The sequence below is a fragment of the Anabrus simplex genome, chromosome 2, assembly GCF_040414725.1.
Source record: "Anabrus simplex isolate iqAnaSimp1 chromosome 2, ASM4041472v1, whole genome shotgun sequence".
Taxonomy (NCBI): domain Eukaryota; kingdom Metazoa; phylum Arthropoda; class Insecta; order Orthoptera; family Tettigoniidae; genus Anabrus; species Anabrus simplex.
In genome coordinates, this window is record NC_090266.1 from 337,247,151 (window position 1) to 337,272,498 (window position 25,348).

The following is a 25,348-nucleotide window of genomic DNA, read 5'->3' on the forward strand; positions in this document are numbered from 1 at the left end:
TCAAACCCCACTGTCGGCAGCCCTGAAAATGGTTTTCTGTGGTTTCCCATTTTCACACCAGGCAAATGCTGGGGCTGTACCTTAATTAAGGCCACGGCCGCTTCATTCCCACTCCTAGCCCTTCCCTGTCCCATCGTCGCCATAAGACCTATCTGTGTCGGTGCGACGTAAAGCAACGCAAAAAAGAAAAAAAAAAGAGGAGGACAAGGCAAGCAGTGGAAGAGTACAGAGAGAAGAGGAGAAGAGCCGATAAGATATGTAGATCCAAAAAGAGAGCTTTTGAGAGAAAGAGAAACGTGGTACGAAAGTTTTATGAGAGAACAAAAGATCTTAACCCTAAACCGGGCGCGTTGGTAAATTTCGTTCACCAACCTGCATATTTCATTTGTAGTTTTTAGTTCCTAAGAGCTACAGCCGTTGCGCTGCTAGTACCTTCCGGCGATGTCTTATCGATACTCTCCGTGTAGCGGTATTTGTTCAGGAAGTTGTACATGTCCCGCTATTCGACCTTGACTCGCACGTGCCGTCATTTGGTGAACTGTCTTTACCACGCGCCCGGAAATGTAAGTAAAATTGTACCTTAAACGTTCTTGGAGTTTCATTATTTTAAAATGTAGACTATAGAGGAAACAAAAGTAACTACCTATTTCTATTGTAGGGCGAAGTTTGTGAAGGATGAAGACATACAAACGCTGTTACAGGTATTATCTGATGAGGAGGAAGGATCTGAGGGAGCTGAAGTTTGTGATTTTTCTGATGGTGAAGATGAAATGGTAAATTATTCAGACATTGATCATGACACTGAGAGAGAACAAGAAGATGATGTAGGCGTAGTTGATAGCTATGAATACGACAAACTAGAGAGGAATTTTTTCTTTGGCAAAGGCGAAACAATGTGGTGTACCACTAGCTTTTCAAGGGCTACCTCTAGGATTGAAGAATCTTTCGTTTCAACTCATGAATAAGTGGTTGGTTGAACTAGCTAAGATAGGAGCACTGCCTCTGGATATCTGAGCAGTGTTATCCCCATACCATCAGGAAGAAACGTCAGAAGAAATAAAAGTGCCATGGAAGAGAGGACGATGCATTCACTGTGAGCGGAAACAAAATCAAGTCACCACAGTGTTATAACTTTGTGTGTAAAACACACTCTAAAAGATGCATTAGATGCGTAAGCTGTGAGAATAATAATGAAGATTGTTAGAAGTGTTTCATTTTAAGTTCTCATGAGTTAAGTATTCATCTGTTTCACTTTTATTTACAGTCTTCAACCCATGAACATTTTTACCTTTTATTTTTATATGTATGTACTGTCACTTGTAATTTGTGTTGTAATTATTATGTCTAAGGATTATAAAGCGCATAAGGAGTAACAATATCAGTCGTGTAAGAGTTAGTACGTGTTAACCAGTTGCTAAGACGAGGAAAAATCAATGGTGAACGCAATTCACCATGCTCCTGGCAATGTAACGTGTAACCAAGAGCTGTTTTCTTTAAGGATGAAGATGGAAACCTCATCGGTGACAAAAGCAAAGTGCTCGAAAGATGGCAGGGGTATTTTTACAAGGTACTCAATGGAAATAATGAGGTTGATAGAGAAGAGGAAAACATCAGTGATGATGGGAAAGAAGGTGAATTGAATGAAGAGTTAATAGAGCAGCCAGATTTAGAAGAGGTCAGAATAGCAATTAAAGCATTAGAGAATAACAAAGCCCCAGGTGAAGATGGGATGGAGACAGAACTGTTGAGGTATGGGGGAGGAGGAGAGAAGGCTGTTCATGAGTTGATAAAGGAGGTTTGGGTGAAGGAGGAAATGCCCAAGGATTGGACATTGTGCATAATATGTCCAATACATAAGAAAGGAGGTAAGGCAGTATATGGAAATTACCAAGGGATTACTTTGCTGGATGGAACTTACAAGGTTTTCAGTAAGATATTAGCCTCAAGACTGGAACCATGGATGGAAAGGATCCTAGGAGATTACCAAGCAGGTTTTAGAAAAAAATCACTCTACACTGGATCAGATTTTTATATTGAGACAATTACTGGAGAAGTTTTGTGAGTATGACAAGCAGCTGCACCAGCTGTATGTTGATTTTAAACAGGCATACGACAGTTTAGATAGAGGCAAATTTTTAAAATTAAGAGAGAGTTTTGAATCCCAAGGAAATTGGTTAGGTTGGCAGAAATGACTTTGAAAAAAAAAACAGTATGCAAGGTAAGAGTGGAACAGGATCTGTCGGAGGCATTTTTAGTTGAAAAGGGGCTGAGGGGGATGTTCCCTCCACACTCCTATTCAATTTACCACTGGAAAAAGTAATACGCCAGCTACCCATCAACCCAGTGGGAACCATCCTGAACAGATTAGTACAAGTGATAGCATATGCTGATGATGTGGCAATTATTGCACGAAACGAAAGAGCTCTTGAAGAGAACTATACTTTGTTAGAAGAGAAAGCATGGAACTTAGGGCTAGAAGTGAATATAAATAAAACAAAATATATGAAGATGGGAGAGACAGAGGGAGCAAGAGAAAGGACTACAGTGAGAATGCATGGGAAGGAATATCAGAGAGTTACAACTTTCAAATACCTAGGCTCAGTAATAACTGCAGATGACAAAACTTCTGTGGAAATACAAGAAAGGATAACAAGTGGGAACCGATGCTTTTACGCCTTGAAAAATATGTTTAAATCCAAGAATGTCTGTAGGAATACTAAAATAAAAATATACAGAACAGTACTAAGACCTATAGTGATGTATGGCTCAGAATGCTGGGTGATGACTACTAGAGAAGAACAGTGGTTGTTACGGTGAGAAAGGAAGATAGTGAGAAAGGTATTTTGAGCAGTTAGAGATCGGGATGGATAGAGAATGAGGACAAATGCAGAGCTGCAAGGATTGTTTGGCCAGCCAGATATTGTTGTTAAAATTAAGCAGGGAAGAATTCGGTGGGCGGGTCATGTTCAGAGAATGGCAGAAACCAGTACTGTCAAAAAAGTCTTTATAGGAAAACCAGAAGGAAGAGAGGAAGGCCCAGGAAGAGATGGATTGATGATGTTGAGGATGACCTTAGAAAGATGGGAGTTAAATGCTGGAGAAGGAAAGCTGAGGACCAGGACGAATAGAGGCAGGTGATTAAGGAGGCCAAGGACCTACATGGACTGTAGCGCCGACCAGTAAATAATAATAATAATAATAATAATGATAATAATAATAATAATAATAATAATAATAATAATAATAATTGCAGCTCTTACCTTCCTCAGCTCTCTGTTGTACGATCACCGCATAGAAGCAAGTTTCTTTACCACAGTTTCCCGGTTCGCTTCAGGATTTTTCGTTTTAAATAATTGCACAAGTTGGTCAAGAGTGTTACTGTATTTAACTTTGTCATGATAATCTGCACGAGTTACTTGCCAAAGCCAAGGATGATGCGATAACTCTGTCACCTCAAGTACGAAATCTCGCCCGCTAGTAGTACCAGACATTTTGTGGGAGATGTGTTGAAGACAACGCGTCTCTTTCAATACTGAAAGCAATTTGGATCAGGCCCCTATGGGTGGGGGACGCAGATGAAGAATACACCCACGGTATTCCCTGCCTGTCGTAAGAGGCGACTAAAAGGGGCCCCAGGGGTTCTCAACTTGGGAGCGTGTGTTGGTGACCATGGGGCCCTTAGCAGAGTCCTGGCCTTTCTTCCACTTGTGCCAGGCTCCTCACTTTCATCTATCCTGTCTGACCTCCCTTGGTCAACTCTTGTTCTTTAAACGCCCTTCGTGGCCCTTCCCTTTCTTCGTCCGTTACTTCATTTTTCGAAGCGACAGATCCCTTCTTTTTCTTCTCTTTTCTCTGTGTCTACCCCCTGTGGGAGGGGGACGCAGACAAAGAATACACCCACGGTATCCCCTGCCTGTCGTAAGAGGAGACTAAAAGGGGCAACCAAGGGATGATTGAATCAGAACTATGAAAATACTTGTGATTAGTACCATCACGCGGGGAACACCATAGGTCGTCTTTACTTGCGAGTAGTACCACATTGTTAGGTACTCAATAGTTTTGTGGTTAGTAGCAGCAGAGAGTGGTTCACTGTGGGTTTCCAGTACCTGTGATTAGTACCACTAAATTTGGAACATCACAGGCTTACGTTGCCCATGATTAGTACCACTAAATTTGGAACACCACAGGCTTACGTTGCCCGTGATTAGTACCATTAAGTGAGAAACACCATGGGTCTGGGCGTTGCCTATGATTAGTACCCACTATATGCGGAACACCATGGGAATACCGGCGCCTGTTATTAGTACACTTATGTGAGGAACACTATGGGTTTGCGTTGTCTATGAGAGGTGCCATTATGTGAGAACACCAGAGGTCTGTGTTACCTGTACGATGTACAATGCTTGTGAGTAGTACTATAATGTGTGGAACACCGTGAGTTTACACTACCTTTGATTAGTACTGCAACTTGAGAAATACCATGGTTCTACTTTACTAGCGATAAGTGCCATTATGAGGGACCATTGACATGGATATTGAACTCCTTTAGACAACAAGCATCATCGATTCAGGATTGTGCTTTGGAAGCAGTCCCTTTGTCAATAATATTGTTTCTGGGAAGGTGAGGCATTGCGGGTTGGATCCACTGATTGTTTTACATTCATATTCATCCATTCATTCTTCATCATGTTTTGAATTCTGGTCAGTGGATTAATTTTGTACTTTTAAATTGTTATTGTATTTCGTTTCATTTTGTACCATTAGGGACTATTGACCTAGATGTTAGGCCCCTTTAAACAAGCATCATCAATTTGGATCGGGCATTTCACACACACGGTGAGGTCAACAGATGGCTCGAGTCCAATCGTACCCGCGATTCCCCACACATGGGAAGTCCAATTGATGGCTTGGTGGCTCGGCGCAGTGGATTTTTGATCGGCAGAAATCCAGCTGTGCCTGCCAAGCCACGCCAATCATCTAGGATTCTCTAAACATGACAGGTGTTTGATCGGCACCGGGCCAATTGGACTGATGGATTACTCATCTGTGGCTGGCCTAAGCTTTTCCTCATACCTCATTTCTAATGATAACACACTTCATGAGCACATTGTTATGTATTACTTGTGTTTTACTTTCCATGTTTTCTGCACAGGATTTTTAATTATTTAATAATAAAATTAACATTTCCAATTGTTTAAATCACTGGGTTGGTTCTGGTGCATCAGGAAGCACTGCATGCCACAAAAATCACGATAACCATCGCACTATTCATTTACCAACCTCCATGCAGACAGGAGTTTGTTTAAAAACTAGACCTATTCCATATCAAATTTTGGACAAATGGGCTGTAATCTATTCTCAGGTTCGGTTCAGGCCAGACAAATCTAAGAATCTCTGCCTGTGCAGACCTCTATCCCTTTCAGACCCAAGACTAAGCGGAGAGAGTTTTTTTTTGCAATTTTCATTGTTTAATACCTCAATTGATCACAGAAACATAAAAAAACTGTTGCAGCAAAAAAATCTTATTCCATTGTTGTTTTTTATGACCCACACATTTGTGTGGGCTGGGTCTATACTCAGTCGTTTTAGTGGAGAACTAGTAAAGTTTGTAAAGTTCACTTTATATTTATTAATATCAATATAGCAATGAAATATTTTTTTTCTAGAAGGAGATTGAAGGTAGATATAATATACACATCCTATCACATCAAATTTGTTTTTTTTTATCTAATATACACAATACAATCAGTGAGAAATTGCCCCAAATTTTGAAGAAAATAATAAATATTTGTGAAAAATGCTTACGCTTACTATATCATTTCTTGTGGAATTCCCTGAAACACTTATTCTTACTTGTTAGACAAAGGTAAATGTTACACTTAGTACATCGAACTCTGGTTCGTCTGGATCAGCTGGTCATGCGACTCGTGCACGCCGTCGGCAGTTCATCAACAGCTGGCCAGTGCTCAAAACCTTCGAGCCTTTTGTCCACACATGGGAGTGGTGCACACATCTTGTTGGTGGATCTCTTTCTTGTTCTTCCTCCTCTTGAAAGGGCACTAAGTCTGTTGATTCAATAAGTATTTCAGCAAAGGCTAATCGAAATTTCATTAGATCAAGAATGTTTTTCTTCGCAACTCCATTGCATACAGCATCTTTCCTGTACTCCATCCACGCATTAACGGTCGCCAGATCAATAAGGCGACTAGTGGTTTTCAGTGTCCACTTCTTTGTTTTAAAGAAGGTTCAGGTACTCTTCCAACAGCTGATCGCAGGTATCGACACCGCCCATCTTTTCATTATATTTTTTTTTGTGCATTTGGAATTGGTACTTTAATGTACTTCTTTTCCTTTTTGTCTCATCTCTCTACTTCATGAAGAGGGGTTTCTCCATGTAAATTTGAGGCCATGGTCAACTACTTTCGAGTCCTTCCATCAAATTAAACACATTCCATAATCTGATCGGCATACCTCCTCAACTTCACCTTTTACCATCTTTTGGTCGGGTTTAAATATTTTATTTTTCACTCTTTTCATCATAATAGTGCCACTTCCATAGATTTCTTTCTCACATAGGGCATCAAGAAGGTGAATAGTTGTGAAATGTCTGTCAAAATAAATTTTTGACCTGTACATTGGGTTCTTGATAGATGAAGAACAATATATTTCTGAAATTTAAAGGTTATGTTAAAACAACACTATGCTGTATGTTAAATAATTGCTGTAAACATAGCAGTTATTTAATTACACTGTAATCTGTATTCATACATTAAGGAAATAATACCATATATTCCTTTTTGTGGGCCATTTGTTAGTTGAGTTATAAGAATAAGGTTAGCACACTTCAGTCCCAGCCCACACAAACGTGTGGGTAACATTTTGTGAAGCTCTACAGGAAAATAAACAAATAATTGCTGTATCTATGCATCAAAAATACTAATATGGTATTCGTTTTCATATTATGCAGTTTGATATCAATATCTAACCAGATAAGGTAGTTATGAACAGACTTACCTGATAATGCACCGGTTGCCATGATGACCGCTAAAACCAGTAGAATCAACGTACTTCATAGGTCTTCCACAGGAGCACAGCACCAATTAATGCATATCAAAAGTTTGCACAAACCTATGCTTTAAAACTAAACTGTTCAGAATGCTCTCGGTCACTGCAATGAATTGTACCAACTGTTGAAACATACCCACACAAATGTGTGGGTAGGGTCTGAAAGGGCTATAATCTACTTACTGTTGATGAAAATCAACCATCATAATAAACCAATGAAATCTTGCCAATGAGTGTCAAGTGAAAAATCTTAAGCCAGTTAACACCTTCACCCACACATGTATACTGACACACACAATAATGCGCATAACCTCCCACTCCTGTCTGCATGGAGGTTGGTAAATGAATTAGTGCGATAGTGATCGTGATTTTTGTTGCATGCAGTGCTTCCTGGTGCACCAGAACCAAACCAGTGATTTTATTACTGACATTAATACTTACTCCAAGCGAGTTGCGTCACATCACTCTGAGCTTGCATTTGGTAGATAGTGGTGTTACAAACTCCACTCATGGCAGCCCTTAGATGGTTTTCCTTGGTTCCCATTTTCACACCGGACAAATGCTGGGGCTAAACTTTAATTAAGGCCATAGCTGCTTCATTTCCACTCCTAATCGATTGTTACCAAAAGCCATTACCAAGTCAATGTGATGTTAACACAGTATGGGGGGAAAAAAAAGAAAAAAATCATTCATACTTAATAGCAGCCTCACCAAACTCTCACTTAATCTTATTATTTACAGTTGTGCAAACCTAACCTAATGACTAACAGTACTTACTAGTGAACCAGAACCTAACCAGAATCTACAGTCTCATGGAGATTTTGTGACTAACGGTTCACACCATAATAAATAAATACATACATTATCATTATAAACTGTTATGCCTTTCAGCGTTCAGTCTGCAAGCCTCTGAGAATTTACTAAACGTCGCCACAATCCTCGATTTGCAACTAGTGTTGTGGCCTCGTTTAGTTCTATACCTCTTATCTTTAAATCGTTAGAAACCGAGTCTAACCATCGTCGTCTTGGTCTCCCTCTACTTCTCTTACCCTCCATAGCAGGTCCATTATTCTCCTAGGTAACCTATCCTCCTCCATTCGCCTAACATGACCCCACCACCGAAGCCGGTTTATGCGTATAGCTTCATCATAGAGTTTATTCCTAAATTAGCCTTTATCTCTTCATTCTGAATACCCTCCTGCCATTGTTCCCACCTGTTTGTAAGAGCAATCATTCTTGCTACTTTCATGTCTGTTACTTCTAACTTATGAATAAGATATCCTGAGTCCACCCTGCTTTCGCTCCCGTAAAGCAAAGTTGGTCTGAAAACAGATCAATGTAAAGATAGTTTCGTCTGGGAGCTGACTTCCTTCTTACAGAATACTGCTGATCGCAACTGCGAGCTCACTGCATTAGCTTTACTACACCTTGATTCAATCTTACTTACTATATTACCATCCTGGGAGAACACACAACCTAAATACTTGAAATTATCGACCTATTCTAGCTTTGTATCACCAATTTGACATTCAATTCTGTTGAATTTCTAACCTACTGACATCAATTTAGTCTTCGAGAGGCTAATTTTCATACCATACTCATTGCACCTATTTTCAAGTTCCAAGATATTACATTGCAGGCTTTCGGCACAGTCTGCCATTAAGACCAAGTCGTCAGCATAGGCTAAACTGCTTACTACATTTCCACCTAACTGAATCCCTCCCTGCCATTTTATACCTTTCAGCAGACGATGCATGTAAACTACGAACAGCAAAGGTGAAACATTACAGCCTTGTCTAACCCCTGTAAGTACCCTGAACCAAGAACTCATTCTACCTTCAATTCTCACTGAAGCCCAATTGTCAACATAAATGCCTTTGATTGATTTTAATAATCTACCTTTAATTCCGTAGTCCCCCAGTATAGTGAACATCTTTTCCCTCGGTACCCTGTCATATCCTTTCTCTAGATCTACGAAACATAAAACACAACTGCCTATTCCTCTCATAGCATTTTTCAATTACCTGGCACATACCGAAAATCTGATCCTGACAGCCTCTCTGTGGTCTGAAACCACTCTGGTTTTCATCCAACTTCCTCTCAACGACTGATCGCACCCTCCCTTCCAAGATGCCAGTGAATACTTTGCCTGGTTTACTAATCAATGAGATACCTCGATAGTTGTTGCAATCCTTCCTGTTCCCTTGCTTATAGATAGGTGCAATTACTGCTTTTGTCCAATCTGAAGGTACCTTACCAACACTCCACGCTAATTTTACTACTCTGTGAAGCCATTTCATCCCTGCCTTCCCACTATACTTTACCATTTCAGGTCTAATTTCATCTATTCCTGACAATGGAGTTTATTTACCATCCTTTCCACTTCCTCAAGCATAATTTCACAAACATCATTTTCCTCCTCCCCATGAGCTTGGCTGTTTGCAACACCACCAGGATGATTTCCTTTTACATTGAGAAGATGTTCGAAAATTCCCTCCACCTCTCCAGTGATTCCCTGGGATCTATTATGAGTTCATCTGAATTACTCAAAACACTGTTCATTTCCTTTTCCCCTCCCTTCCTAAGATTCTTTATTACTGTCCAGAAAGGTTTCCCTGCTGCTTGGCCTAGCCTTTCCAGGTTATTACCAAAATCTTCCCACGACTTCCTTTGGGATTCAACAACTATTTGTTTCGCTCTGTTTCTTTCAACTACGAACAAATCCCTGTCTGTCTCGGCCTTTGTTTGGAGCCATTTCTGATAAGCCTTCTTTTTACGTTTACAGGCTGCTCTCACTTCATCATTCCACCAAGATGTTCGCCTTTTCCCATCTTTACATGCAGTTGTTCCTAGGCATTCCCTTGCTGTTTCTACTACAGCATCCCTGTATGCCACCCATTCACTTTCCATATCCTGAACCTGCTTACTGTATACTGTTTGAAACTTCTCACTAATCATATCCATGTACTTCTGCCTAATTTCCTCATCCTGGAGATTTTCTACCCTTATTCGTTTGCAGACAGATTTCACTTTCTCTACCCTAGGCCTAGAGATACTTAGTTCACTACAGATCAGATAGTGGTCTGTATCATAAAAAAATCCGCGACAAGCTTGTACATTCCTAGCAGATTTCCTGAATTCAAAGTCTGTTAAGATATAGTCTATTATGGATCTGGTACCGCTCGCCTCCCATGTGTAGCGGTGAATAGCTAAGGCTATGTATGTATTCGTAACTGCTAAACCCATACTAGCACCGAAGTCCAGTAAACGCTTCCCATTCCCGTTAGCTTCCATATCTTCCCCACATTTACCAATCACCCTTTCGTATCCTTGAGTTCTATTGCCAACTCTCGCATTGAAATCGCCCATTAGCACTCTTCTATCCTTGCTGTTGACCCTGACCACGATGTCACTCAATGCTTCATAAAACTTGTCAACTTCATCCTCATCTGCACCCTCACATGGTGAATACACGGACACAATTCTTGTCCTAATTCCTCCAACTGACAAATCTACCCACATCATTCGCTCATTTACATGCCTAACAGAAACTATATTGCATGCAATGGTATTCCTGATAAAGAGCCCTACCCCATACTCTGCCCTTACCTATCTAACACCCGTCAAGTACACTTTATAATCCATCTCTTCCTCATTATCTCCCCTTACTCGAATATCACTTACTCCTAGCACATCCAGATGGATCCTCTTTGCTGACTCAGCCAGTTCTACGTTCTTTCTTCCATAAGCCCCGTTAATATTGATATCTCCCGATCGAATTCCATTTCGTTCGCCAAGTTGTTTCCAAGGAGTCCCTCGCCTTTCAAATGGGAGTGGGACTCCGTTACTCCCATAGGTCCGAGGCTTGCTTAAAATGTTCTGAGCTCGGTAAATTCATGAAGCAGGTTGCTACCCTACTTGCACATAGTCCAAGTGAGGATCTCTCCTCTAACGGGTTATGTACCACTGGTGACTTGTATAGTCCTAGCCACTTGAGCACAAGGAGGGCCATGACTCAGAATATGTCCGAGATGCCCACTCCCATTCCATAGCAACTGGTATCCCGACTCTCAGGACCACTTTCTAGGCCACTTAGCCGTTGCCCATGGTTCACAAATTAGGACGTGACTACAGTAACCCACGAACATGAACCATTAATAAATACAATGCACATTAATTTGATTTGCTACCATATTAAACTACGTCCATCAGTGTGCCAAGTAGAGAATAGTAGAGTGAGTGGGAGAGAGAAAATGGCATTATGTCAGTGTACCAATGACTGCTATTTATTGCCTCATGCAATAGCCTCTATTTTAACAATTCTCTGATGGTTCAAGATGACCATTCTTAATGAAAGGTTTCTTGCTCTTTACTGTACTTTACTTCTGTGTGATTTTCTTGATTTTTTACAGTTTGTATTAATTGTAATATACAATCTTTCTTATAGGAGATAATTGAGTTCCCTGTAATTAAGGTTAATGCCAGGACAATGAAAAGAGAAGGTCTATTTCATAGATATGTGCAGCCCACCAGGCCGCCTTCGGCATTCTGCACCCGGTTAACTGGAATAATGGAGGTACGTAATCATTTGTAGTTAAATATTGAGTTAATGTTTTGTGAAAGTGCACTACTGCCAGTGGTATATTGAACAGTAATTCATGTAGTCAAGTATAGTCACACAGTTCCTTACATTATGCTGTTAGGGATTGGAGTTTAACTTGCATTGCTATTGAATTTTAGACTGGAATGACATGAATATTGTAAGGTTACTTTAAATGTCGTACCATTACTCAGGTAAGAAAGCTAACTGGAGCAAAATATAGATTTATAGGAAAGATATGGAGAGCAGCAACTTACTATGTAAGCACAATTGGATAAGAGTACACATAAATGAGTAACATGGGTCGAAACTTTCTGGCTGCAGCCTTCATTGGTGGAGGATAGAATAAGAATGGTGGTGAACATTGTTGACAATTAAAAGCTGTTTTGAGGAAAACAGAGGCAGGGAAGAGATAGGTGAGGGAAGAGAATGGAGTACAGGAGTGATTACCTGATGTTAAGGGTGCTTTCCTAGACCTGAGCATCAGTTGTTATTCAGCTTTGAATCTCCAATATTTAAGGACACTAACTGGGAAATAATCATCAAATGTGGTTTGATGGAGCCAGGTGAGAATAGAAACATTGAGATACATGCTGTGTGTTTTGCAGATACAGTAGGCGTGTTCTAATGTGGCACATTCTGGACTAAAGCCATGCCGGATTAGCGATTTTGTCAGATTATTATTGAACGTCAGTAAGGTTAAAAAAAAAAAAAAAAAATTGTCATTCTACCAACTGTGGGATTTAAAGAACATGGAATACAAAATTAAATTCAAACATTGAATATTTGAGTATTCTTGTATTAATATAAAACACAGTACAAAAGAACAATTCAGTACAATGATATTTGAAAGAAGTGATGATGATTGAGGGGCTCGATGTGTACAGAGGAATTGATTCTGCCTTCATGGAGATACAGGTCATTGTCAAGGAAGGCGAGGGTAGTTGGACACGGCATTAGAGTTGAGGCGGTGCAGAAACATGGCTAGTAGAGGACAGGTTGCCTTGTTCCCATAAGGCCTGCAGAATCAGCGCTGCAGTGTTGCGTGATGTCATTAACAGACAGTGAGAGTGTAGCAGAGTGGGAACTTGCTGTGACAGTACAGGAAATCACAAGTAACAATGGCCAATTATTTATTTAAGCCACTGTACTAATTATGAATTGAAAGTGACAGGTATATACTAACAATATACAATCGTAACATTCAACCAGTTATAACATTTTATCTAAGAATTATACCCAATTAATTAATATTATGGCAGCAATAGAAATCTGACAACCGGGCGAGTTGGCCGTGCGGTCAGGGGCACGCGGCTGTGAGCTTGCATCCGGGAATAGTGGGTTTGAATCCCACTGTCGGCAACCTGGAAGATGGTTTTCCGGTTTTCCATGGTTTCCTATTTTCACTTATTATATATAAATTTCATTTTCCGTATTGACAGATTCAAAGTATAGATAAGAAAAGTGTTTTTCCACCAATCAATACACAATTTATTTTAAATAGATTAAACTAGTACCGGTTTCGGCTCTTTAACGGCCATCATCAGCTAGTACATGATTTGTTTCAACCATTAGACAATTCACAAGTTGTTACTGTATTAGACATCTGGATGTCTAATGGGGGATGGAAATGTATACAATAGCATGTAATTAAAATATCAGTAGTCAAGGTAAAAAGTTACAATAAGTTAGAACATGAGTATGTAGGACATATTAAAACATATGGGTCATAATATAAAACACTCAAAAAGTTTTAACACATTAAAATTTGGTAAGTATAGGTAGACACTTGTTAAAAGTTTTTAGTTCATTTTACATAGGTTCCATTCTTCTATCTTCTGTGGAGTTCCATTGCTTTTATGTTATGTTAGTTTTAGCTGTGTATGGTGATCTTCGAGAAATTTCTGAAGCTGGTATGCGTCATATTGATAAGGACCTTATTCCAATTTGTGATGTACTCTGGTAAGTTTTAATATAGTAAACAGCAGGTCTTGAGTTTGAATTAGAAGTAGTTGGTGGCAACACCTCTCTTGTCTATGGTTGTTGACGATATCTTCGTAATTTTAGATAATAGATCCACTGACGCACAAGCTATACTAGACAAACTTAACACTCTAGATCCCCAAATTAAATTCACCAAAGAAACCGAAAATAACCGTACACTAAATTACCTAGACTTAACAATAACCAGACACGACAACCACTTATCTTACAAGATCTACAGGAAACCCACACACACCTCAAATACCATAAAAAATGACTCCATTCATCCCAATACACAAAAAAGAGCAGCCTATTATAGTATGATTTATAGAGCTTTTAACATCCCAATGACGTCAGAAGACCAAAACAATGAATTGAAGTTAATCCACGACATAGATAAACATAACGGATACAGCAAAGAAATGGTCAACAAAATCATTCACAAAATAAAATCACAACCTAAAACTAAATTAGCAAAAACAACCAAACCCAAAAAAGACTATGCGCTATTTACCTTTAACAACACCCATATATATACTATAACTAATATTTTCAAGAAGCACAACATGAAAATAGCATTTAAAACCACACACAATAGTACCAACATTATACATAACACTAAAACAGTCAATAATAACAATAAATACAACCAATCAGGTGTCTACCGTATCAAATGTAACAACTGTGACACAAGTTACATAGGACGTACAGGCAGAAACTTCACCATCCGCTACAATGAACATATAAATGCAGTAAAACATAACCATTTCTCATCAATAGGCCAACATTTAGAAGAATCCAAGCACAGTTTCACAAACATCAATAACGACATGACGATACTAAACATAAACTCCAAGGGCCCATTGCTCAACATAACCGAAGATTTCTACATTTCTTTAGACCAATACGCTAACTCCAATCATAACATTAATGATATTACTGATAAAACCAGCATCATTTTTGACAGCCATTCCGGCATTAAAGAATGATTACCTCAAAATAGTAAACACACGCTCCAACAAACCAACGAATCACAAGCCCGACCCCGCCCCTACTTCCCCAACGGCCACTCCTTCTTCCCCTCCACCTACATCCCCCTCCACAGCTAATATGAGCCCCAGACGCACTCACAGTAGAACACAACAAGCCTTCAAACACATCGGCACAAGACTTCCACAACAACTAAAGTAAGTACTCTTTCCATACACACACCAGGCATTCCTTCATACACACACCACCGGTATACTTATATTACCTTATCTTTACAGACTACAACCACAAACATAGACAAGAGAGGTGTTGCCACCAACTACTTCTAATTCAAACTCAAGACCTGCTGTTTACTATATTAAAACTTACCAGAGTACATCACAAATTGGAATAAGGTCCTTATCAATATGACGCATACCAGCTTCAGAAATTTCTCGAAGATTACCATACACAGCTAAAACTAACATAACATAAAAGCAATGGAACTCCACAGAAGATAGAAGAATGGAACCTATGTAACATGAACTAAAAATTTTTAACAAGTGTCTACCTATACTTACCAAATTTTAATGTGTTAAAACTTTTTAAGTGTTTTATATTATGACCCATATGTTTTAATATGTCCTACATACTCATGTTCTAACTTATTGTAACTTTTTACCTTGACTACTGATAATTTAATTACATGCTATTGTATACATTTCCATCCCCCATTAGACATCCGGATGTCTAATACAGTAACAACTTGTGAATTGTCTAATGAATTGTCTAATCTATTTAAAATAAATTGTGTATTGATTGGTGGAAAAACACTTTTCTTATCTATACTTCCCATTTTCACACCAGGCCTTAATTAAGGCCACGGTCGCTTCCTTCCAACTCGTAGGCCTTTCCTATGCCATCGTCGCCATAAGACCTATCTGTGTCGGTGCGACGTATAGCAACTAGCAAAGAGGGAGGAAAAAAGAAAGGAAAAGAATAAAACTGACAAATTGTACCCAAAGGCCAGTCCACACGCAACACTTGTCTTTGCAAATGTCTGTGTAAATCTTAACTTAATGTGCAAACTTAATGTGTCCACATGGCACAGTTTTCAACAACAATTTTACCACTCAGTTTTGTGGAAATAATCGCGGACAAAGTTTTGCTCTGGACACTTTTCACAGTTTGTCTTGCAGGGAAACAGTGAATTAAACTTCATCCATGGTAATTGTAGATTCTGAGTTTAATGATCAGTTAAAAATTGGAACAAATCGAAATACCATAAGGTTGACTTACAAACTTCATCTCAAGCGCCTGAACAAATTGATTTTTTAAAATTTTCCATGTGGTTTTTGGTAGACAGTCCTGAGAGAATTAATTTTTTTGTGACCATTTCTCTGTTTGCTGCTTGATCACTCTCTTTGTGCTCCAGCACCAAAAGTCATAGGCGTGATTTTTTTTTGTCCCGGACGCTATATTCTTTTGATTTAACATGCCACAAGCACAGAATGCTCTTGCATAAATCAGTGAACTCTGAAATAAATTCACATCTACATTGACGAAGACCTGCCATTGTTATACGTTAGTCTGATAATATTCATACATAAAAACTAGGCAAAATGAACAAGATTTGTGGCCACGTTCGAACTGGGGCATCCACATGAGACGATTTGTCTGTGGCTGGTACAGACATTTGTGCACTTGGTCTCAAACCTCAAACTCCTACTCCAATCTCGGCGCAGTTCTCAGTTTTCCGATCCACACATGACAACTTGTCTGCAACGATAGAACTTGCGCAGACAAGTCGTTGCATGTGGACCAGCTTTAATAACAGTGTTCTGTTGATCGACAGACACCATGTTTGGGAGTTCTTCAATAGCTAACTTGCTAGAACAGAGAAGAAACTGTAAACAAAATATAAAATTTAATGTGAAACGTAAAAAAGGAACAGGAGATAAGTAACATATAATACAAGATATAGCACAGTTTATGTTCCATATAGTTAAATTTAAAATGATGAGTTCCTAAATAATACGACCATTAAAATTAAGTTCCCAGAAGGAAACCATAATTCAATTTCATTGATTGCAAATATTAAAAACATTTAAGCTCTTAGGCTTTTCAGTCGTGAAATTACCAGCGGTTCACCCCAGTATAGCAGTGGGCTCACTTAGATGTTTTTAATATGATCATCGTTTGTCTGTGTATACTGTACCTCACTACAAACTGCTCAGAATTTAACATTCAGTTTTTCATTTTTTGGACATTTTAATAATAATGGTATTTGCTTTACATCCCACTAACTACTTTTACGGTTTTCGGCGACGCCAAGGTGCCGGAATTTAGCCCCACATGAGTTCTTTTACGTGCCAGAAAATCTACTGACACAAGGCTGATGTATTTGAGCACCTTCAAATACAACCAGACTGAGCCAGGATCAAACCTGCCCAGTTGGGGTCAGAAGGCCAGCGCCTCAGCCATCTGAGCCACTCAGGCCGGCTTTTGGGCATTTTACTATGAGCTATTGAATATTCATGATCTCTGTTATGGCTACCCTCATTTCTCTGTAGTGAATTTTCTGTAACCTATCTTCTCCTTTTTTATAACTGTGAATACAATATTTCAAAGGTCACATCACATTTTAATATTAAAACCAACATAAACAAGCAAACTCCTCTGTGCAAAAAGTCCCCGAACCACCATTATTTGCACATACAAATGTGGGCTGATAACTTAATCTTCTTCATAATCATATTCCATTACATATTTTACTTTCGCCTTGTCTAAAATGAACAGATTTTTCTCCTGCTCAGGGATGAATCAGCAGTGGTCAAAATGTAAAATCATCTTGAATGATTCCATAGTTCATGTCCTCGGAGGATGTCCCTTTTCGGTGTAGACAGCCCTGACAAAGAGTGACTGTATTTCTCAGAAAATGCTAGATAATCCCTTGTCCATTTAACTTTTTTCTTCTTACACAGAAGTATATTTATTTGATTTTCAGTGAACACTGTGCTAAGTATTTCATGAACTGTTTAGAACACACTGGTTTCATCACTTTTATGTTTTAGTTTAAGCCAAGGAATACTTCTTGAACACATGATAACCCAATACCTTGCCCTATACTTCTTCCATGCCTACTTCTTGCAATGGCTGCCTCATATGTTGATCTCACCATGGGGAATATCGAGAAGGATTTCCTTCCTACTGAGCCTGTCCCGCCCCTAGTCTGGTGGTGATTCATTGATTGTATACTGTATTTACTCGTGTATGAGACCCCCTTGGCTTTTTGAGATAAAGAAAATGAAAAAAAAAATCTTGCATGCAAGACCCCCCCACGTAATTCGTCAGAACAACAACTCCGCTTCGAAGTGGGTACAAGCATTACTGCAGCTCTGATGACATCACACAAATTTGTGAATAGTTTCGTCCTTGCAACCCACGCAATGAAAATACGTCGAAGTCATGCGATACATCTGTGTTTTGTAGTTAAGAATGTCCACCAGCATAATAGTAGCACAATTAATTGTCATTCTCAGGAGCCTGAGTTCAATTCCCGGTACTGCATTGCCAGAGATTTACGAATGGCAGGAAGGTTATGTGATAAAAATGGTACATGCAACTCCCTTCTACTGCCGCCTATCTAAAAAGAGCTGCACCACCTTGGGATAAGGAAAAGAGTTTACTTTAGTTATTTATATAGTTGGCGAGATCATTAACAGAGTGATCGCTTAATATCTCGTAACTCGGGCCAGTATAATTTTTTTTGGAGAGAATTAGGTTTAAAACGTGATAAAAACAATTGTCATAATGACTTTTTTACTCGCCAACGTATTTAACGATTTTCACACCAAATAAAACATACTGTGCTGTAATAAAAAGAATGGAGACAATGATCGTACTAAATTAAACATTATGATAAAAAGATGCATTACTCCGACTCCATAAATGCAGCAAACTATCCTGTTATTTATTTTTAATGTTCTCATCGTGGAACTTTTGGCACTATGCGGGCACTTGATAGCATACCTAACATAAACACTGCGGCCTCTCTTATCTCATTTACAGCTGTTTAGGTGAATCCTGATGTGATAAATGAGAACAAGCATGAAATATATATATTAAAAAAAAAAAAAAAAAAAAAAAAAAAAAGGTTTGACTTTCAACAGCAGCGGTTATACAAAGAATGCTTCCAGTCACTATGAATTATGAAACTGGAATGCCATTACGACATTCTCCATCAAAGTATTTCTAACGTAACTTGTTCTAACACCTGTCTGAAAGAGTTTGAAAAAACCGCTGTGCACGCAGGCAGCGGAAGTGTGAGCAAGGTATGCAACCGCTCGCTGCAGAGAGCCAGCCAAGGCCAGGTGACGTCACTATAGAACTTTCCATTTCTATTTCAATATCTCAAGAATGGAATGTGCTTTAAAAATTTTAATCACGTCATTGTGTAGCCCCTTATTACAAATGATAATGTACCAAGTTTCGGAAAAATAGGTGGCAGGATAGCCAAGTAATTAAAGGTGGAAAATTCATGAATTTGAAACCACATGGTCCGGCCTACAGAGATATAACGGAGCCCGCTGGGCTAGTAGTAATCAGTGTTTTCATGTATTCCCAGCTGCCATGTCGTGCAGGCCAGCTGTGGAAAGTTATATTCGAGATCGTTAACCTGTCTGGCTGAGTGGTGATGACAGACGTATTACAAAGTACGAGTGTTGCAGTTTAAATTTCTAAGTGTCAGAGGTGGGAACCTAGGACTCTAACTTCATGTGAGATAGGAGGTGATAAATGATGCTTGTTGTTTAAAGGGGTCTATGAGGTGATAAATGACCCCAAGTTGTTGATAGTGATTGACTTTTATAAACTGTGACACATGAGTAATAGAATTCGTTTCGTAAAGTGTCGAACTGAAAGGGCTTAAATAATTGACATTCTCTCTACAAGCAAACAATCGCGAAGTGACTTGTGTAATTCATTTCAGTTCATAAAGACTGTGTATTAAATTATTTCACAGGACTGTTTCACATGAACAGCACTTTAACTTATTTTCACATGACTATGCCTTCGTAACAATTTATTTGCAAAACTGTGCGTAATTGTTCTCATAAAACTGTACTTCAGAATATTTCACAAGACTGTGCCTCAGTGAAAGAACTTAATTCCTTTTCGTAAGAATGTGTCTTCGTTACAGCATTTACCGTGTTTTCGAGTGTTATGTAAGACTGTGTCTCAGTGATATAATTTGCTTCTTTCATTAGACTATGCCAAAGTAACAGTGTTCATTTCATTTCGTAAGACTGAGCCTTAGGGTCAGAAGGTTCCAGACTTCGTAAATTATCCCATTAACTTAAATTTCGTCGTCGAGGATATTGGACGACAAATATTTCATATTTTGAACAGTGCTAATCTTTCTTTTCGTCATAAACTGTGATACTGAATTAATTTGAATTTCTTCGATAAGTGCATCGAATGACTAACATTATTTGCGTTAAACCTTATTAACTGTGGAACTTGTAGATTATACGAACAGTGTCGTGTAATAATGTTCAGTGGAGTGTGGTAGAGAAGCGTCATATCAGATCCTACTGACATTCTGTGCGAAGTCTACACACTTCTTTACTCCCTTTATGGGATCTCGGTGGAATTAAGTCTAAATTAATAATTCCACGCTGTACGCTGACATCACCAGATGTCAGACTCCCGGGTTCAAGTCTCAAAAGAACTTCAAGGGCCGTCAACCGCCGTTGGATAATGTGGTACTATGGTGCTGAGATGAGTTCCAGGGTGAGGGGGGGAAGGAGTACGACAATGTGGGACATCACCGGCGCTGACGCCGAGAAATGGCGTCTCTCCCTACCTCTGCCTGGACTTTCTAAACCCCTACTGCTTGTATGTGAAAGGTGACATAATTTGTCTAACATGAATAAACACAAGGTGCAACTTAATAGGAACTTTTTCTACTACCCTTCTCTCTCTGATTTTCCTAGCATGGACCGTACACGCCCTGGCGTCAACCCATGCTCTCCGCTGAATTAAAGTACGGACGTTTCGGTTACAATTACATTCGTAAGTACAACATACATTAGTTATCAGCAGGTTGTTTGGTACGTTTTCTACAGCACAGGTTTATTCGGAAGGAGTGGCTTCTGCTACACATACACCAACTGGGAATATCAGAAACCATCTCCAGAATCCATTTGGGAATGGATTTTCACTGTGTGGACTCTGTAGTTCGGAGCGAAACTTGTAAAATTTCAAAAAAGATGAGATCTCGAAAGCTCTCGATTCATGGCTGACGAGATGGCAGTGAAGATGACGTCATTTGGAATGACAACATGCCGGTAGCAGGGAAGTTGTTGGCACAAGACCATAATTCAAATGAAAACTGATTAGGTTTACTCACGTTCACTGTATGGTAGGCCTACTGCTCAACTGACAGAGACAAATGACTGGCCATTAAGTTCTTTTGTATCAGTCAATTGGTCACTACCGATCTGCATTTAGGGCAGTCGTCCAGGTTGCAGATTCCCAATCTGTTGTTTTCCTAGCCTTTTCTGAAATTATTTCAACGAAATTGGAAATTTATTGAACATCTCCCTTGGTAAGTTATTCCAATCCATAACACCCCTTCCTATGAATGAATATTGGCCCCAATTGAATTTGAATTCCAACTTTATCTTCATATTGTGATCTTACCTACTTTTAAAGGCACCACTTAAACTTATTCGTCTACTAATGTCGTTCCATGCCATCTCTCCACTGACAGTTCGGAACATACCGCTTAATCGAGCAGCTTGTCTCCTTTCTCCCAAGTCTACCCAGCCTAAACTTTGCAACATTTTGGTAATGCTACTCTTTTGTCAGAAATCACTCAGAACAAATCAAAGTGCTTTTCTTTGGATTTTTTCCAGTTCTCTAATCAAGTAATCCTAGTGAAGGTCCCATACATTGGAACCATACTCTATTTGGGGTCTTGCCAGAGACTTACATTGCACATTCCTTTACATCCTAAACACCCTCATAACCACATGCCAAGACCTGCACCCTTTATTTACAATCCCATTTATGTTATTACCCCAATGAAAGTCTTTCCTTGTATTAACACCTAGGTACTTACAATGATTCCCATAAGGAACTTTCACCCCATCAACGCAGTAATTAAAACTGAGAGGACTTTTCATATTTGTGAAATTCACAACCTGACATCTAACTCTGTCTTTATCATCATACCATTGCCTACTGTCCATCTCCCAACATTATCAAGGTCATTTTGCATTTGCTCACAATCTTGTAACTTATTTATTACTCTGTACAGAATAACATGATCCGCAAAAGCCTTATCTCTGATTCCATCATTTTAGTCATGTGATATATAAGAAAACTTAAATGTCCAATAATAGTGCCTTGAGGAATTCCCCTCTTAAGTTTACAGGGTCAGATAAAGCTTTGCCTACTCTAATTCTCTGAGATCTATTTTTTAGAAATACAGCCACCCATTCAGTCACGCTTTTGTCTAGTCCTATTGCACTCATTTCCTCCAGTAGTCTCCCATGATCCACCCTATCAAATGCCTTAGACAGGTCAGTCGTGATACAATCCATTTGACCCCCTTAATCCAAAATACCTGCTACATCTTGAGCTTCATTGGAATAACCTTTCGTAAACCTGAACTGCCTTCTATCAAACCAGTTATTAATTTTGCAAACATGTCTAATATAATCAGAAATAATGCTTTTCCAAAGCTTAATGCAGTGCATGTCAAACTGACTGGCGTGTAATTTTCAGCTTTATGTCTTTTACCCTTCCCTTTATACACAGGGGCTACTATAGCAACTCTCCATTCAGTTGGTATCGCTCCTTCATGTATACATTAATCAAATAAGTACTTCAGATATGGTACTATATCTCAACCCATTGTCTTTAGTATATCCCTAGAAGTCTTATCTATTCCAGCCGCTTTTCTAGTTTTCAACTTTTGTGTCTTATTGTAAATGTCGTTGTTCTCCTTCATCCATTCCCCTTTCCAGATTCTCTCTGGGTAGGGTAGTGTACAAAAGCCGTCTACCTTACTCTATCTTTCCACTATTACTCTTCTAGTACTTTATTGTTATCGACACCTCTATTTGCAATACAGTCCACAACAGAACTCCATCTCATTCTAGGCCATCCCCTAGTCCTCTTTGTTAGTTTCTGTATCTATGAATGTTCTCTTTGGTACTCTCTCTCCTGGCATTCTCATCATGTGTCCAAACCATTTTAGCTTTGCTATATCAATCTTTTCTTGAAGTTTATACACTCCCACGCTTGTCCTCATTTCTTATTCTGTCTTGTATTGTCGTTCCCTGTATGCTCCTCAAGAACCTCATTTCAGCTGCTTGTATCTTACATTGGTTCCGCTTAGTCAACGTCCAGACTGCTGAAGCATAGGTCAGTATAGGTTTATAATAGGATGAGTATAAAACCCTTTTCCACTTCATTGGCACACCTTAATTCCATACAGTGTCTCTCACACTCATAGAAACATTCAGACTGCTGTATTTTTAAATCAGTTTCTCCATCCAAATTTCCATCTTGTGACATCATGCTACCCACATATTAAATTTTTTTCACTACTTCAAAAGGTTCATTTCCTATTGTTATTTGTCCCCTGGACAAATTCTTGCTTTTCGCAGTAGGCCTACTAATCTTCATTCCAGAATTTCTTATCCCCTCATTCCATGAATCAACTTGTGTCTGTACTACTTCATTATCTCCCCAAACTACGAAGTCATCAGCAAAGAACATAGACTTTACTTGCTCGCCCATTATCTTCTCCTTGACATTATGTAGAATTCTATCCATGATGAAAATGAAGAGTGAGGGAGACAACACACTTCCCTGTCTTAAGCTTGTCTGAACTCTTCGATGTTAGGCCCCTTAAAATAACAAGCAAGCACAAGAACCATCATGCAGGCTTTTATTACAATGGGTTCGCCACTCCCAAAGGGCATTTTAAAGCTACTGCCAGCTAAAACAAGTATATGCTGACTTTTCTTATGAAGAGGATCCACTTCAGTACCAGACATGTGCTGTTTTTAGAACTTTATATTGACATAAATTTTCTTTTGGACAAGATTTTAAATTTGTTTACAATGATCTTAACATGTGCTGTATATGTCATGTCCCAACATCATATTTTATAACCACTATTCCATAATGTTAATATCATGAGAAATCATAGTTCAATTTTTACGAATTATAAATGTCATTGTTCTCTAAACAGTGTTTGTTTTAAGATTAAATTAATATGGCTGATGATGCCTAATAAAAGAAGGGCAAAACATGTCCCCATAATATTCAGATTTTCTATGTCTAATTAACCACATAACGTGGTACTGATTGTATTGAATGGGTGGAATAATAGGTATACTCCTTTTGTAAACTGAGATCGCTGTTTTCAATATGGAACAAAAATGAGTGATGGTTTGTAATATAGTAGCCAACCAGGCAAGATATCAGTTGACTAGATTCCTGAATCTTAAAACAAAAATATGTAAATTAAATTTCTTAAAGAACTGTCTGAGACTGAAATCGATCCCGAAATTCTTGAAATCAACACAAAGAAATAATATTAATATGCACAGAGTTCAAAATAGAGTAAATGACATCTGGTTAAAGAATGAAATCAAAATAATGTACCAAAAGAAAGCCCAATTGAACTTAGTTATATAGAACACATTTAATAGTAGCCCAAGAATTAGTCCCATTAGAATGGAAATCGTTCCAACAACATGTAGACAACAACTTGACGCATTTGATGGATATGAAACAGGCGACACTAGATAATAAAACTAATGCAATTAAGAGTATCTCAAACACAACATTCTAAGCAAAATACAGACAAATAGAAGATAAATCCATTACGTACCAACACTCCTACAGTAGTAAATTTGACAGACTCACAGTTTTCAGATAAAGAGAGAGAGCTTTTGAACAAGGGTCCCAAGTATAATTGGCCTGACAAGAATAAAGAGGTAGACGTCATAAACACAGTAGCCGAAATAGAAACCAACGTTTCCAAACTGCCTTATGAAATACAAAACGACATAAAAACAGAATTAAAGAAAAAACTTCCAAGATTAGCAGAAGGTCTGAATACTAAATTTGATCCTGATCAACACACATTAATACAAAACTTGAAAACCAAGATAGAAAACATCATTGTAACTAAATAGTTCTACTAGATAAACATATATTCAAAAAACAGAAAATTTTTTAAATAGTAATAGTTACACGGTCATTAATAAGGACCCGATAGCAAAAATACAACGTAATTTAAAGACATTACTAAAGAAATCTACATTTCTTTTTAACGAACAAGATCAACAAAAACTCATAAACATGAATCCCAATATCCCTACAGCAAGAGCCCTTCTCAAAATACATAAGAATGACATCCCAATACGTCCAATCATCAACTGCCGAAACAGTCCAACCTATAAAGCTTCTGAGTATATTCATGGCTTCCTTTAGAAACATTACACATTTAATAACAAGCAACCTTTAAAGAATTCCATTGATTTTTGTGAGATCCTAAATAAGTTCAACCTACAACCTTATCATACAGTGTGCTCCTTTGACGTGATTAACATGTACTCAAACATCCTGACCAGAGACACTATCAACATCATCTATAATAACATCTGTAAACATAGTGGCCTCAGTAAAATGGAGATCGATGAA

At 38.6% G+C, this 25,348-nt stretch overlaps 1 protein-coding gene across 1 annotated transcript in view; it reads left to right on the forward strand.

The window, feature by feature from the left end:
* LOC136862808 (ERI1 exoribonuclease 3) overlaps positions 1–25,348 on the forward strand; it is a 208,644-nt gene that overhangs the window by 49,179 nt on the left and 134,117 nt on the right. Inside the window, exon 2 of the mRNA XM_067139068.2 lies at positions 11,513–11,641. Coding sequence (XP_066995169.1) covers positions 11,513–11,641 — 129 coding nt within the window. The remainder of the gene's footprint in view (positions 1–11,512; positions 11,642–25,348) is intronic.